The sequence below is a fragment of the Ascaphus truei genome, chromosome 21 (genome assembly GCF_040206685.1).
Source record: "Ascaphus truei isolate aAscTru1 chromosome 21, aAscTru1.hap1, whole genome shotgun sequence".
In the NCBI taxonomy this organism is placed as follows: domain Eukaryota; kingdom Metazoa; phylum Chordata; class Amphibia; order Anura; family Ascaphidae; genus Ascaphus; species Ascaphus truei.
The window spans coordinates 1,018,621-1,035,124 of NC_134503.1; the positions used below are offsets into that span (position 1 = coordinate 1,018,621).

Genomic DNA, 16,504 nt, shown 5'->3' on the forward strand with positions numbered 1-16,504 from the left:
AGGAAGAGGGGATCGTGATTGTAGGTCAAGGTTACCCAGGACTTTCTGTTTGATGAGTTACCACTTTACTAATAGCAAGTTTCAAGCACGAAATATCGCAGAGAACTGGACTGTTTGTTACAAGTGTAATGTGCTACAGAGAAAATACCTACAGCAGTGTGCGATTACAAAATGTCGGTTCCAGAGAACTGGGAGCCGCGTGGCATTGTACTACCAACAAAATGGCGATTCCCGCCACACCAGGGAAGCCGTGTGGTTATTTGCAAAAGGTTGCATGCAGTTGTAAGCTTTGGCTGGAACTCAGTTTGCAGAATAGCCGCGAACTGCCGAAACCGCACCCCCTTCTTGCTCCAGGATTGGACGATCGCATTCACCAGGGGGAGGAGCTGGGTGTGCCCAAACGGAGCAAACAGGATGTGAGGAGCCAGATGCACGTGTACTTCAGTAGCTACAGTCGTGTATGCAGAGTTGCCTTACTTGCTCCACTATGGAAGAAATCAATCACGTTTATGAGCTTACCCAGAGGAGTCCTAATGATCAAGGACAAAGATGGAACTCTCCTGCTGGGAGTTTGCCCTCTATGCAATCATCCGGGTGGAAAACTCGAGATGGATAGCTGCCTGATCTGCCGTGTGCTCTACCTGCGGCCTAAACCAGAGGAGATCTACTGGCCTAATCCCAACATGAGCACTGAAGAGCTGAGGACACTATACACCCTGGTGCGCAAGCTGACCACGCTGGCTCAGGGATCCACAGGCGATGCCACCAATCATTACCTAGCAATGGTATATGAACTGTTTTATCCTGACCTGCAAATGGTAACGTATTACCGAAAGATGGACTTTACCATGGCGTTACACTTGGTGCGCCACGTGGGGCGGAAAGACGGTTTCCTTCTACGCCCTACAGCCTGGGTGAGTGCCTTCCGTAATGCGCCCGATACCACCCCACTACCGTAGCTGTGCTTTACCGTGTCTGCCGCAACGCCAGTGCCAAGCAGTGAACCGTCAGAGCCCTGCGGAGAAGCACCACCTGCGTACTGCGAGGTGCGTTCTGCTGCCGCTCCGGTAAACTGCTCCAAGAGGGAAAACCCTGCAGAGGTGACCGCCGTCGGTGAATCGGAGGACGAGACTGATGACATCTATGAGGTACCTGCCGAGACTCCCTCCGTGTGTGCCGAGACCTCCCACGTACCCGAGGCTGTCGATCTGCAGGTTCTGGTGGTCGTTACGAGTGACCTGCAGGAGATCCAGGATGGCTATCCACGCTGGAACCAAGTGTAGGAGGCTGCCGCCGGAAAGAGATGCGCAAGGCCCGCGCTAGAGCTGCCGCCTATGTGGGAGCCGCCGAGAGTATTACGACGCGCTGGGGCTGCTGGAGCAATTTCCCCGGGAAGTGTCTGCCGACACCACCCCAGATGACATCAAAGCAACCCCGATGATCGCTCCACTACCGGGAGAAGTGAAGGCTGCAAAGCCGTCCGGCCGGGTGGGCTTTCCAGCTGCTGCTACCTCTTCGGTGAGTGCCTGGCCCACTGTGGATCCCTTCTTCCTTCATTGCAGGGAGCGGAAGTAAGAGAAGGAATCTCGACGCTGCAGCCATGGCAGAAGCACGATTTCTAAAGGCCGTGGTCAACTAAGCCTTGCTAGGACTGTGGACATGTCTATCGCTCCTCCTGAAGAGACTCCCAAAAGTTTTCTTTTAAGAGACGTTAGAGTGGCCACTTTGCCCAAATCGCCCCGATCTGCCCTGACAGCCCCTACCAATCCAATTCCCACCAGTAAACCCCTGACCCCTCGGCCTTTGGTCCCGGTGAGTCCCCTGGCCCCAAGCAGTAAGGAAAAATGTAATAACATGTCTACTATGTCTATATTATCTGTGGGGAAAGCCGTGCCTTGGGGGGGATCAAGTGGAACAAGGTGATGTGTCTTTGTTAGATCCGGTAGCTGTGGGGACAGATAAGAATAGCATGTCAGGGTCAGTGCTCAGAACATCTCTAGTCAAGGAAGAGAGTAGAGAAACACCGTTATGGGAAGGGTCGATATTTTGGCCACCCATCCCCCGCTCGCGCTTACAGGAAAAGTTGCCAGACACCCGAACACTCATGCTTGTAGAGTTGGTGACGTCACCACTCTCAAGCATGAGCGCGTTCCGTGGCACGGGGGACGTAGCCTTAGATGGGCCCCAAGCCTTAAAGTGACCTTCCAGGGGAATCAAGAAAGGAATGCACTGCTGTAACAACTAACCAAATGCAAGAAATACCATGGAACCATATGCAAGTGTGATTCACTGGCTTGGGAGATAAAAGGTGTCAGTATGGACTATCCTACTATCACAGAGGATCCTCGCTGACTGGAGGCGCTGCAACCATGGATAAGGGACCCTGTAAACCCTGTCCTGTTCTCCCCACACCAACGCAGAGCACTCTGCCCTCCTGTTACCTCACAGGTACGCACAACATCGCAGGAAAGATATTAGTAGCGGACCAGATCTCACTTAGGCTGCGCTTATAGTGCCAGCGACGTCATGTTAAAACAAATGCATTGCCGCTGTCGCGTGCGCTTAGGCTGAGCTCAGACAGGCTGCTACGCTACCACGCCTCTGTGCTGGGCGATGTGTGTGCAGACAGAATGACACGATTGGAGGCGGGACTTTAAAAAAAAACTGTGTTTGTGATTGGCTGGCGAAGTACACGTGACGCGGCTGCCGCTTGAAATCACAACTTCAGTTGTCTTCTTCAAGTGCAGTGGCGACAACGCTGTACTTCGCCGCCGGGGGGTCGTTTTCAGTTTGAAAACTCCCACCAACCAAAGCGAAAGAGTGGCGAACGTGCGCGCGTTTACGTCGCATTGCAGCCTGTCTCAACTCAGCCTTATAGTAAGCGTGACGCAACGGCTTGGTAGCGATCGCTGGAAGTCATCTCAATTTGATTTTTCCAGCGACCGCAGCCTAACGTCACCGTCACGTCGCTGTTGTCGGCACTATAAGCGCAGCCTTAGGGTGAGGGTAACGGGCTACATCCAGAAACTACTTTTTCCAGGTGACTGTAAAAAGGAGACAATTTAGTTTACGTTCATAAAGAACCTTTCAAGGTTTTCTTTTTAGCAGTGGTGAAAGGTGATAAGAGAATGAATAATTATTAAATATGTCAAGATGGGCGCCAACATGATGAATAACAGCTTTGTTGATGGGGGCTGTAACTATTCTTTTTTTCAGGCTTTTGCTTTTAAGTATGACATGTTATAATGTATAGTTATTTTTTTTTTTTTAAATGGAGGATTTCACAACATTGTCACTGTACACCACATTTTGCTGAACTAAAATTATGACCCAAGCAGCATACAATCTATTATTTTGTGTTTAAAGGAAATTAAATATTATTTCATTGAATTGAACCGCCATCTTGGTATTTTTACCAACCTAGTTCATTAACGGTAGTCGGTAGAATACATACACTTTCAGAGATAACAGTTTCACACAAGGATATAACGTTGCTGCGATTACCAGTACGGATGTGGCAGCACAGCCTTTCCCTGACAGATATAGAGGAATACATTCATATATCGCATGGATGTGACACCAGAGAAGGCGGTTTCAGACAAGCAGAGAACCCCGCCTACTCCATTCAGTTCCGGGCCGCCCCTTCCCATCCCCACCCTCGGAAACAACAGCCGGAGCGGCGGACGCGAGTCTCCCCCTCAAAACCCGCAGAACCCTCATTGAGGTGAGAGACCCGCGTCCTCCACCTTCCCGCTTTTTTTTTTTTTTTGTCCCCGCGCGCCTTCACCCCATCCCCCCTTCCCGCGCGCTCTACCGATGCGCGCCCTTTCACCCACGCCCTCCTATTGGCTCCCTGGGCGCTCGCGGCGGAACGTTGGCCTCGCGCGCGCCCTGGGGATGGCGAGGAGGCGCCTCGCGCACGGTCAGCCGTTGGAGGTGGTTTCCCGCCCATTTTAACGATGCACCCCAATGTTATATCAACCTACTGTATATCAGTTTAGTAATGGAGTTTGAGTGTGTAACTACCCCAGGCCTATTTGTAAAAGAAAAAAAAAAGACTCCAGAGCGCCCATACAAAATCATATTAAATATTTTAATACGTCTTTAGCTTTTATTTTTTGTTCTTTGCATGATTCAGTTGCTGTTGTACCAACACTTTTTTTTATCAGTAGTTAACGTCATTAATATTTTAATAAAAAAAGGTTACACAGTCAACTATTAGATTTTACAGGTGTAATTAGAGTTGTGATCAAAATAAGTGTAAATATAATTTACTATTTTTCAAGTTCTTTTTATTTTTCCATCAGCAATAAAATTACATAATTTATTTTTTTGCAAACGAACAGTCTGAAGCATTCTCGGGTGGCAGTGACCTGGCTGCTAGAAGATTTAATAAAAAACATACAGCATAGGATTATATCTCAAATATAAAATGTACAGAATCTCCAAACAACAAATTAAGACTAATATGAATAGTCACATTTATTGAATAGACGTACGGAAATATTGCTGTATTAAGAGCAGCCCTGTTGAGAAAGAAAAGGGTTAAAGTCAAATCTAAAATGTGTTAGATATTCTAATTTATTTTCTAAAAATTGGACGGGAACCTTGCTTTAGTTATTGGTGCCCTTTATGACACAGTTCCTGTAAGAGGCTAAAGTACAATTATATTCCTCAATAACTCCGGAATAGTGTAATGTCATGTTAAAGCTACTTGTCCATCCGTACAATTCACTTTCATGTTTTATTTTACTAAACTATAAAAAGTGGATGCTTATAATATGTCCACACTTGATTGTGTAAACCTGCTCTGTAACTATCTCAGGGGTGGGCAACTCCAGTCCTCAAGGGCTACCAACAGGTCAGGTTTTAAGGATATCCCTACTTCGACTGAGCCACGCGTGATTAAGCAGGGATATCCTTAAACCGTGACCTGTTGGAGGCCCGTGAGGACTGGAGTCCCCTGCTCTATCTCATGAGCAGGTATAGGGCGTCTCTCCGGGCTCCTTTTCCAGGAATCCCATTCGTGAGACACTGTTTTAGGAAGATGCCATTCATCCTAATGACATCATGATACGGGACGTGCGTGTTATCTTTACACGACACTTCCCCATAACTTGTGGTTGAATGGAATATTTAAAGAGCCATTGTGACAGCTGATTGGGAGGTGGGGACAGACTCAGTGTGTCTATGGCCAGAGTAACCTGCGTTTGCCCTTTTTTTAATGATACTTGAAATATAAAGATAACACACGATTTTAATTTATTGGTGGTAAAGGCCACGGTGTTAACTTTATTAACAAAGCATAAAGAATAATGCTTTAACAACTATAACACCCCCTGCCTCTCTGCCATAAAGGATAATGAAGCAGAAACGTGGTCACCCTAAAACCCTGCCTCCCAGCCAAAATGATAGCTGTTATTTGTACAGTTTCGCACAGACAACTATCTGAATGTATTCCTGTAAAGTTAATCAGGCTGCCTCATGATTAAAAGTTCTGTGCATGAGCCACCTGTGTGTTCAGGTCTGTGGTATGTGCTGAATGGAGCATGCTAAATAGGCCTACTTTATTGCAGGGCTCTTCAACTGGTTATCCATCAGAACAAAAATAAGGCGTGGAAAGGCCACGGGAATATTATAATATCATTGTGGAATTTGGATACATTTAAGGACTTACAAATTATTATATTTTAAACATTTTGCAAGCATTTAAATATGTGTACCATATATATTTACGTGCCCTTGGCTTACAAGTGAATGTCACTGTTAAAAATGGCGTTCTGTTGTCTTTGTGACTACAGCGAAATGATCAGAAGCAGACAGTGCAGGGGCCACTTGAAGGCTGTTTGCCGGCCAGATCTGACCCGTGGGCCACAAGTTGAAGAGCCCTGCTTTTTTATTTCAATACTAGCTGAGAGACCCGGCGTTGCCCGTGAGTTAAATTTCCCGCTCCCTTCTCTCCCCCTATTTCTGTGCTCCCCCTCTTTCTCCGTTCTCCCCCCCCCCCCTCCCCAGAGGGGAGGGACGGACAGTGGACAGGAGGGACGGACAGTGGACAGGAGGGACGGACAGTGGACAGGAGGGACGGACAGTGGACAGGAAGGGGGGGGACAGTGGACAGGAGGGGGGGACAGAGGACAGGAGGGGGGGACAGTGGACAGGAGGGGGGGGACAGTGGACAGGAGGGGGGGGGACAGTGGACAGGAGGGGGGGGGACAGTGGACAGGAGGGGGGTGGACAGGAGGGGGGGGACAGTGGACAGGAGGGGGGGGGGACAGTGGACAGGAGGGGGGGCAGTGGACAGGAGGGGGTGGACAGGAAGGGGGGGGGCAGTGGACAGGAGGGGGGGACACAGTGGACAGGAGGGGGGGGGACAGTGGACAGGAGGGGGGGGACAGTGGACAGGAGGGGGGGACACAGTGGACAGGAGGGGGGGGACAGTGGACAGGAGGGGGGGACACAGTGTCACAAACACACAGACTGTCAGACACACAGACACACACACCTCTCAGTCCCGTGCGGCGCTCAGCGGCACCCTTCTCGGGCGCAGGCCCCGCAGTCCCGTGCGGCGCCTTTCTCAGGCGCAAGCCCCACCCCCCCCCCCCCCCCCTACGTGTGAGGGGGGTGGTGTGGTACGGGTGAGAGGGGGTGGGCTGCCCCCTCCCGGCCGTCCGTTCCGCCGCTTGGTCCAGGCAGGTTGCGGCGGGAGGCACCGGGGTGAGGGTGGGGAGGCGGGAGGTGGTGTGTGTGGTGCTGTGTGGAGGGGAGGCTGGAGGCGCAGGGGTGAGAGGCGGCGGTTTGGGCGGGAGGTGGTGTGTGTGCGTGTGTGTGTGTGGCAGTTGGGTGAGGCGGCAGTTGGGTGACGTCATAGAGCCACCAATCTGATTGGCCAGAGGCTGGACCAATGAGATTCACCACATGTCGTTTCAACCCAATCTGATTGGCCAGATGTCATTTCAACCCCACCACTTTGGAATGTATATATTAGGATGTCCTGTATGAGATGAGCATAGACCCCACATAGGTGGTTTTCAGCTGCAGGGCCCAGTGCTGAGTACAACTGAGCAGCATGTTCTTTATCTCATTGCCAGAAAACCTGGGAACATGGAGCAATACAAAGGCATGACAGACGAGGAGCTTATCAACACCCTGAAAAAATACAACATCCCGCATGGCCCTGTTGTCGGTACGTCCTTTACCGTAACATTAGCAATGGCTAATAACCACGCCACCAGTGCTGGAAGGATCTGCAATTGAAATGCAAACCCTTCTAGCACCGAAGGGGTGAATGACTTGTGAGTTGCATGAGACTGTGGGTGGTGTTACTGAGCCTGGGCCTAAGAATATGGACAAGTACCTTCATTCTTGGGCTGGCTATGGAAATGAGCACATCTCAACGTGGGTCAGATGGTTCTGCACTTTCTTATCTGCTATCACTTTAATATAACGCCTCATGCCCTTCCCAAATCTGCTTTTATTTATAAAATGCGGTGCTTTGTTCAGGAGGAGAAGTGTTTAAAATATTACGTGTCCGGAAAGGTTAAAACAGAGCTCTCCCCAGACCGCATTGCAGCCTGAAGATTACCATGGGAGACACAGAAGATAGAGATTAGATAAATCATGTTTTTTAACACTATAAAAACATTATTATGGCAGGACATGCTCAAGGGGACAAGATACATATAGTATATGAGTTGAACTCACATGGGCGTCTGGCAACTAAAAGTGCCAGTCTCTGTGTGCTCACACTCACAATCTGCAGTTTAGCACTGTGCCATGCTTTAAAAACTGTGACCTGATTGGAAGACCTGTATGGGACATGTGTATATCAATTCACACATTCTTCAAGGGGCCAGCACAGATCCGTCTTGATGCTCAGAACCTCTACTCCAGGCATCATCCAGGAACAAAAGCATATTTAGCACACATGTTCCTCTCCCCAAAACATGCACAATGCCAACCATCTTTCTCCCACATGTATACCCGTGTTTTGATATTTGTACTGCTTTGCCACATTCTCCTTACAATGTGCTCCTGGGTAATAATCCTCTGTTAAGGGGTATGCCAGAGTTAAAGTGACAAAGATTTCCAGTATGCTACATTGTTACCCATGTGTTCTGTATAAAGTGCGCAGAGAGATTAGGAAAACCTCGAAGGGAGCAGGTTACACATTTACATCAAAACCCAACATTGTAGCTTTCTTGCGATACATAAGTATATTTTCCCCACGTGGTATGAGGAAGCATATTTCCAATGATGATAAGCTTTTAATAGCACCAGTGACTTCGCTGAACAAATTATCTGCCTGAGAGGCTGCAGAAGTGGTTACAATACTTTGGGCATGTTCCAGTTAATGGTTTCTTTACATGTACAAATAGAAATTTGGATGGTTTTATATCCTCCTCTGGTATCAATAATATTCATTGACATTAAACAAAGTCAATGCTGGCACTTATGATATAATTACTTTCTAAATGTGTTTCTTTACCCTGTCTTAGCACTCGGACCTTATACATGTTTATTTTCCCTAACTTAGGCACCACTCGGACCTTATATGAGAAGAAACTCTGCGAGATTGATCGCAAGAAAACCAAATACTCCCCCACGAAATCCTTTCAGTCCTCCTCAGGTGAGCTCAGCAGCTGGACAGAGGCTCACCTCCCAAAAACACTTTCACTGCCAGAGATGCCAGCAACATTTACACAATTACATAGTCAGGGCTGGCTTGATGGCGGTTCCATCGGTGCCATCACACCGAGCCACGCTCTTCCCCACAACAATGAAAACGATTGCCGGGGGAGAGCGCGGGGCCTCGGTAACCGTCTCTTACCTTTTCTGGTGATATCTCCTCCTACAGCGTCCTGTTATCATTGCGCTGCGACATCCGATGGTGTCACGTTGCCATAACAACGACCATCGAAGACAGTCCCTACCAGAGTGTCGGAGCAGGGAGTCACAACTTCATATTCTAATTCTATCACCGATCGTGTGTTCACTTGTTGCACTGTCCACGCATTGTACTGTGTATTATATAAAGCCACGTATAATTTTATGTCACTTGAATCACTACATCTATCACGTTGGTTGTAGAGGGAGCGCCTATATCTTTTCACCATAACGTTGGTAACGTGATGTCACATGGCGTTGTGACGTCACGTTACCATGACAATTTGACGCCACATGGTGCTGCCTTGCCATAACATGGCGCCGCGATGTCATGACCCTGCGTCGTTTAAGGAAGAGAGGCCGCAAAAGTCCCTGCACCGAACCCTGCGAAAATCCCAGACGCCCATGTACATAGTAGATGAGGTTGAAAAAAGACATGCGTCCATCACATTCAACCTATGCTAAATTTAGGCGACAGATACTTTATCCTATATTTGTATTTACAGTATTTTGATTCAGAGGAAGGCAAACAAAAAGCCCAGTGACACATTATCCAATGCTATCTCATCAAGGGAAAATTAAACTCCTTCCTGACTCCAATAATTGGCTATCAGATTACTCCCTGGATCAACATCCTTCCCATGTTTACTTATTTTTTATATCCCTGTATACCGTTCCTTTCTAAAAAGAAGGTCCACCCTTTTTTGAAGATGGCTCATCAATTTGCGGCCCTTGGGCCCAGCCCACCCCACGAAGGGCTTCTGAGTGGCCCTTGAATTATATGTTCCTGCTAATTTCTCAACAGTTGGTTCAGCATTTTTTCCACATTGAAACCCACTTTTTAGTTAAGAAAATAAAGATGTATGATTCAAACATAACATTTTTGTAACATTCATGCTATTATTCGTTGATTGAAGTACACACACACACATCTATATCTGTCATTGCCATACTCTTCCGTCGCTGTTACTCATGAAGTTATTTTTAATCTTGCTCCTTTGGAAAATGAGTTGAACAGTGGAAGGGCATGTATAAGTAACGCAATCTGCATGTGTCTTGCTTTAAATGTATGGAGCCCAGTTCCAATTTTAATTAGTTCTTACTGATGATAAAACAATATACAGTATATATTTTTAACCTTCATACCCTGTCTCAATGCAGTAGGTAAATCAGTGCATTTTGTTTTCAATCTCTTTATTGAGCTGATAAGATATACAGATGTTTAATACATTTTCTTTTCCCCCAAAAAATATACATTAACAATAACCCAATATATCAACATATTAAAGTATTTTAAAATAAAGATATACAAGTTAACCTTACTTTGCAGATATAAACACTTACATATATACATTTACCCATTGATTGCTCACATTCTTAAGGCTTTGGGTCCTGCAGATGGCAGCCAGGGGCTGGGGTTACTGCGGGGGACAGCTGACATCTGGATGAGTGTTGAACCTCATAGTTTGCAATGAATATTTTCTATTTCCAGGCTCATATGGCGAGAGGACACAGTACGACTTGCCCAGGCCGGAAGAGTACAGAAGGAGAACTCATCAAGAGGAAGAGGGTAAGAAAAGAGACTTTCATTTTAAAATGCCCATTTGTTTGCTGAAAATGTTTTGGTCGCCAGAACAAGTAGCCTCGGAAATCCTCTATCAGTCTGGTTTTGGGGTAAAATAATAGGACATGTCTTCTCTGCCAATGGAAAAAATGTCACAAAGCTGTTTTTTTTTTTAGCTGGTGTTAAATATATAAACTCTAGCAAACTATTGTTTACTCTGCTATTGACAACATGTCATGTAAGCATTGCCAGTGGATATCTGTAATTATATCATCTTAGCTACACCAGTGCAATTCAGTAGATGCATGGCGGGGGTAAAAACAGGGCTTCTCCATAATCCAGTCCTTGGGAGCAACCACCATGCCAGGTTTTCCCGAACTCTCTGAAACTCTCGCTGAACTGACCAAGAAACCCTGCTGTAATTGTCACTAAAACAACAACCGTAGCTTCATTAAGTGTTGCCTTGAAAACATAGCGGCTGATTGCTCTCTAATCTTGAACTTGGGAAGTTACACTAAACAGCCGTGAGAAACAGTTCAAACAAGGTTTGGGTACAAGTAAATCTCACACCTTTTTGTCATTGTTTAGTGGATGATGAACGTTACCAAGAAAGCTACTCCGTCACGAAAAGCTTCCCGCAAGCACGTCAGAGAGTAAGTAACGGCCACAGCGATCGTCCGCAGCAGAAAAGGGACAGACACATAGGGTCAACGCTGTCACCTTCACTTAGACACACTGCAACTGCCTTCCATGCAGAAAGCATGCCTGCATATGGTAAATACACATACTGTACCATAGAAAGCAAGGGAGAGAGGAGAAGAATGCCCCCAGAATAAAAATGAGCACATCGTAATTATTTATAGATAATGCACCCTATTACCTGCCGTTATAAGCAATAGAATAATATTTTACCACAATAGTTTAAGTCTCTGCTAATGTCAGTGGCTGTATTTTTTATATGAGCCAGTAATGTAGTCTTGTTGTAGCCACTTCTATGTTCACATTGCAGAGCCAGTATAACCAGCTTCACACTGATGAGACCCATTGAATTAGCTGTCTGTGAGTAGGTTACTGGCCCTGCACTTCTGTAACCCAGGCTGTGCTGTAAAATCTGTGTAATGCGGCAGGCATAAACTTATAGGGGCCCATGTTAAATGAACAAGAAGCAAACGGTGACACACTGAGAGTGACCATTTGCATGTAATTACCCAGAACCCCTGTCTGCAGTGGAAGCACTGTATGCTGAGAGATAATTGGGAAAGGTAGGGTGGCAGATGTGTGACTGTGCGCACAAGTGGGATTTTTATTCATTTGTAAAGTAGACGATATAGGCTATTGAGAGAAGGAGCGACTCAGTGAGTAAAGACATTGACTGGCACTGAGTGTGAAGCAGGGGAACCTGGGAGAAGGAGCGGCTCAGTGAGTACAGACACTGACTGGCACTGAGTGTGAAGCAGGGGAACCTGGGAGAAGGAGCGGCTCAGTGAGTAAAGACACTGACTGGCACTGAGTGTGAAGCAGGGGAACCTGGGAGAAGGAGCGGCTCAGTGAGTAAAGACACTGACTGGCACTGAGTGTGAAGCAGGGGAACCTGGGAGAAGGAGCGGCTCAGTGAGTACAGACACTGACTGGCACTGAGTGTGAAGCAGGGGAACCTGGGAGAAGGAGCGGCTCAGTGAGTAAAGACACTGACTGGCACTGAGTGTGAAGCAGGGGAGCCTGGGAGAAGGAGCGGCTCAGTGGGTAAAGACACTGACTGGCACTGAGTGTGAAGCAGGGGAACCTGGGAGAAGGAGCGGCTCAGTGAGTAAAGACACTGACTGGCACTGAGTGTGAAGCAGGGGAACCTGGGAGAAGGAGCGGCTCAGTGAGTAAAGACACTGACTGGCACTGAGTGTGAAGCAGGGGAACCTGGGAGAAGGAGCGGCTCAGTGAGTAAAGACACTGACTGGCACTGAGTGTGAAGCAGGGGAACCTGGGAGAAGGAGCGGCTCAGTGAGTACAGACACTGACTGGCACTGAGTGTGAAGCAGGGGAACCTGGGAGAAGGAGCGGCTCAGTGAGTAAAGGCACTGAGTGGCACTGAGTGTGAAGCAGGGGAGCCTGGGAGAGGGAGCGGCTCAGTGAGTAAAGACACTGACTGTCACTGAGTGTGAAGCAGGGGAACCTGGGAGAAGGAGCGGCTCAGTGAGTAAAGACACTGACTGGCACTGAGTGTGAAGCAGGGGAGCCTGGTTCAATTCCCAGTGTTGTCTCTTTGTGACCTTGGGCAAGTCACTTTATCTCCCTGTGCCTCAGGCACCAAAAAACATAGATTGTAAGCTCCACGGGGCAGGGACCTGTGGCTGCAAAATGAATCTGTAAAGCGCTATGTTAAACTAGCAGCGCTATACAAGAACATGCTATTATTATTATTATTATTGGCAATGTTATATCCCATCTTGCTGCATCTTTTTATTCTTCTGAGAACATTTACTTACACTTGTTTCTTTGTTTCACGTAGGGCAAAGTAGATGTTTTGGACTTTCAAAACAAGTGAGTAACTGTTACTAAAATATCCTGTTACACAAAAAAGCAACAAGTTATGTCAGTTTGTGTGTAGCTTATCAAACCGAATGTATATAAAATAACAGAATATCTATCAATATGAAAAGATATATAGATATATTTTATCATTTTTAAAATATATCCATCATAAAGAATATAATGAATATGAAAAATATGTAAAGATATTTGTGTTATATTTTTTAATATGCTATTTAAATTATTTTTATAATGACTATTACATCCAGTCTCTGGATGTCGGATATTAGCCAGAAAGGTTCTCGCTCTGATTTTAGGATCTTGAATTAACGTAACTACTGCTCAACTGGCTGGGATCCTCAGTAATCCATCTGGGATCCTCAGTAATCTGGCTGGGTTCATCAGTAACTGGATTATGTAAATAGTGGTTCATTTTGGTACAAATAAAATTGTTAATATTGTTCTAAACAATATTAGTGATTGTTACCAGAGGTCACAGTGCCCTAATAAAGTATTTATAATGTACCCGATTACCAAAATGTCTAAACACATTAAATGTTGGGCACATTTTTTAGCTGATTATTGAAATTTGTATACTTAAAAAACACTAGGAAAGAGAGCTTTCTTAAAATAATTCATTTTATATGAATAATTAATTTTATATGAGGGCTGCTCAGCTGCGAGGTCCGACTGAAAAGCTCTACTCAGCACTCACAGGTGTCAGGAATGCACCGAATGATGTCAGGGTCACCCGCTCACCTCACCTAGTAGGGTCTGTGTTAGGCTTGGGCAACATTTATTAATCCATTATTATAGACAATACTGGACAGGCTCTTAGGAGGGAGCTAGTTACTGGATTCAAAGCCAAATCCCGCAGAGTATCAGACGTACAGTATATACAAGTGCTATATACTGACTAAAGATAAAGCACGTCATATTATTCTGACCCTGAGCATCCAGCAATCTCTGCTTACCACACGGAGGTTTCATTGCCGCTACATGCTCACTTTGCAGGTTCCTTGTCAGTGTCTAGTTTGGGCAACACTATTTAACCCATTATTATAGACAACACTATGCAGGCTCCCAGGGGGTGGAGAGCATCCGATTCCCAAGCAAAGTATACAAGCCAAAATCCCTCAGGGAATCAGGTCAGATATACGTACATTGGCTACATGCCGAACAAACGTTCAGAGAAAACCCAGCACACCATATATTCTCTGATCCTGGAGATCCAGCAATCCTGCGGAGAACACTGAGGTTCAATGGCTTCCACACTGATTATGCACAGAGCGTGCAGCACTCTAGGCAAACGTTTAATTCACAGTTCCTTGCAACTGCAGTTTTGTTATTTTATTTTAGAACACTATAAAGTTCTATCCTGTTTGTAACTGTCAGGTGTTGGTATACACTTAACTTAACATAACTAATAGCACCATATCATTCCAAGTGTTTGTTATTAGCCTGTGACAGTATTACAGGTGATTTATGAACACACTATCACCACTGTACCAAGTAATTGGTAACAGCAGAGGTGTTACAGCTGCACGCTCACTAATTACCTCACAAGGGTGTGTGTTCTAATAGCTTAAACATTTTAATTGGCTATATAAAAGGTACATTTTAACTTACCTCCATATGACATATACACCATCAATTAACTGATTAAGCAAATCAATCAATTATCTAGTGTGTGCACTAATTAAGAGGATTTACATTTCTCTCAGCTATATTCTTTACTGTCCAAATAATCCTAAACCTCAGGTACCAAACCATACCTGGTAAATTCCATTACCATTGCAGCAAAGTTTCCCTTTCCCCTAAAACACACAGAGAGAGAGAGAGAGAGAGAGAGAGAGAGAGAGAGAGTGAGAGAGAGTGAGAGTGAGTAAGAGTCCCAAACAATGGGTTAGGCTTTAAATCACTGAAGCTTATTCTCCACATTACAAATAGGCATACTGCCCCTTTAAGGCAAACTAAATCATAAAACAAAAACCTACTCCCCATTTGGAGACTAACTACACAGCATGTCCCTAGCTATCAACCTGGGTAGCTAGCCTACTCCCAGTTTAATTGGTTGTAGACGGCCGTGCAACTGCTATTGAAAAAATAGTACTGGTCATATTTTTTCAATAGCAGTTGCACCGCCGTCTACATCCAATTGCATGCTGATATCCTCTGGTAGGAGCACGCTCGACAGCACCAGGATCCACATGGTCAACAGTGAGTAACTTCATCATACAGTTACTTCATTATGTGACCATCCAGCTCCCTAACCACTTTAAAGACTACCACATAAGATATACCTGTCGCAGGCTAGTGGGAGTCCACACATAGTGGTGTTTAAAGGGATAATAGTGTTTGGATATTGGAGTCCTGAGCTTATTAAGCTGTCTTTGTTTGGAGAAATATGAAGATTCAAATGTCAAAATAGACATCTTCAATACATGGACATTTCCTGGTCAGCATCGCTAGGGGTATTTCCTCTCTTTTTCCTTGTTACTCCCAGTTTAAGCAATACTGTACAATTGTCATATACACAGAGTCCTTCGCTTTGAGGTTCTGGGGAATCCCTCCCAAGGTCTCCAGGTAGTTCCTCTGAAACGTCCCAGCTTGGCTCCCTCAGCAGGGTTGGAATGCCAGTTCCCTGTATACCAAGGCTGCATCCAGCAGCTTGTTCATGCTCGTCGCAATTCTCTTTCCGGGTGTGGGACCCTGCTTCCTGCAGGACTGGGGAACCAGAGCAACCAGTGTCCTTCCTGGTTGGGAAAAGTCTCTCTCCCAGCTGGCAGCTGACTTACATGCATGCTGGCCAACCCACACATTGTACCTCTCTCTGGCTTACACAGATAGTGACTCTGTCACAATATATATGAAACAAAAATAGAAAAAGATTCCCAAAACAACCTCTCACGTTACCGAAAAATATAAACGCAATTTATTGAAACAAATATAAAAAAGGCTAGCTTAAAAAAAGGACCCCTAAAAGACCTCTATTCAAACCCACAGAGAATAACACAGTGAACCTTGAAAGTAAGCGCTAGGGAATGTATAGCCAAAAAAAAAAAAAATGCAATGTATAGTATAACAATACATACAGATAATATAGAGGAAAATACCTCTGTATCATCTAGACCGGCCAGTCAGAACACTGTGTGTAAGGGAACATGTATGATACATAGGTGCAACAAAACCTATTGCTAAAACACAAAGAGACGAGACTGGGATGATGAGTCAATCTCAGCTTGTTATGAACACCAGGTAAGTACCACATGAAAGGGTAGCAGAAAAGCAGGTAGCAAAAAATATCTACCCTGATGTCACAATTGAATTATGGCAAACTACATCTCAAAGTCCCAGAACACCCCCATTGAGGAGTGGGACCTCTTCCTCACTTTCTCACAGGACGGTTCATCTGCTGCAGAATATATGTCCTTTAGCTGATTCTGTGCTGTTTGTCCATTTCGGCTCCCACTGTTGCATTGATGCACATACATCCATGACTAGCCTACTAAGATACTGTGTTATTCTCTG

At 45.7% G+C, this 16,504-nt stretch overlaps 1 protein-coding gene across 3 annotated transcripts in view; it reads left to right on the plus strand.

The window, feature by feature from the left end:
* Positions 1 to 16,504, plus strand: part of EMD (emerin) — a 43,222-nt gene that overhangs the window by 16,203 nt on the left and 10,515 nt on the right. The window contains exons 1-7 of one of the 3 annotated variants that reach the window (XM_075578326.1): positions 3,626 to 3,724; positions 5,802 to 5,932; positions 7,092 to 7,186; positions 8,537 to 8,629; positions 10,379 to 10,456; positions 11,039 to 11,103; positions 12,954 to 12,985. In XM_075578326.1, coding sequence (XP_075434441.1) covers positions 7,105 to 7,186; positions 8,537 to 8,629; positions 10,379 to 10,456; positions 11,039 to 11,103; positions 12,954 to 12,985 — 350 coding nt within the window. In that variant the 5' untranslated portion in view covers positions 3,626 to 3,724; positions 5,802 to 5,932; positions 7,092 to 7,104. Of the gene's footprint in view, positions 1 to 3,497; positions 3,725 to 5,801; positions 5,933 to 7,091; positions 7,187 to 8,536; positions 8,630 to 10,378; positions 10,457 to 11,038; positions 11,104 to 12,953; positions 12,986 to 16,504 lie in introns of those variants that run through there. The other 2 variants (XM_075578325.1, XM_075578328.1) reach the window with 2 other exon arrangements.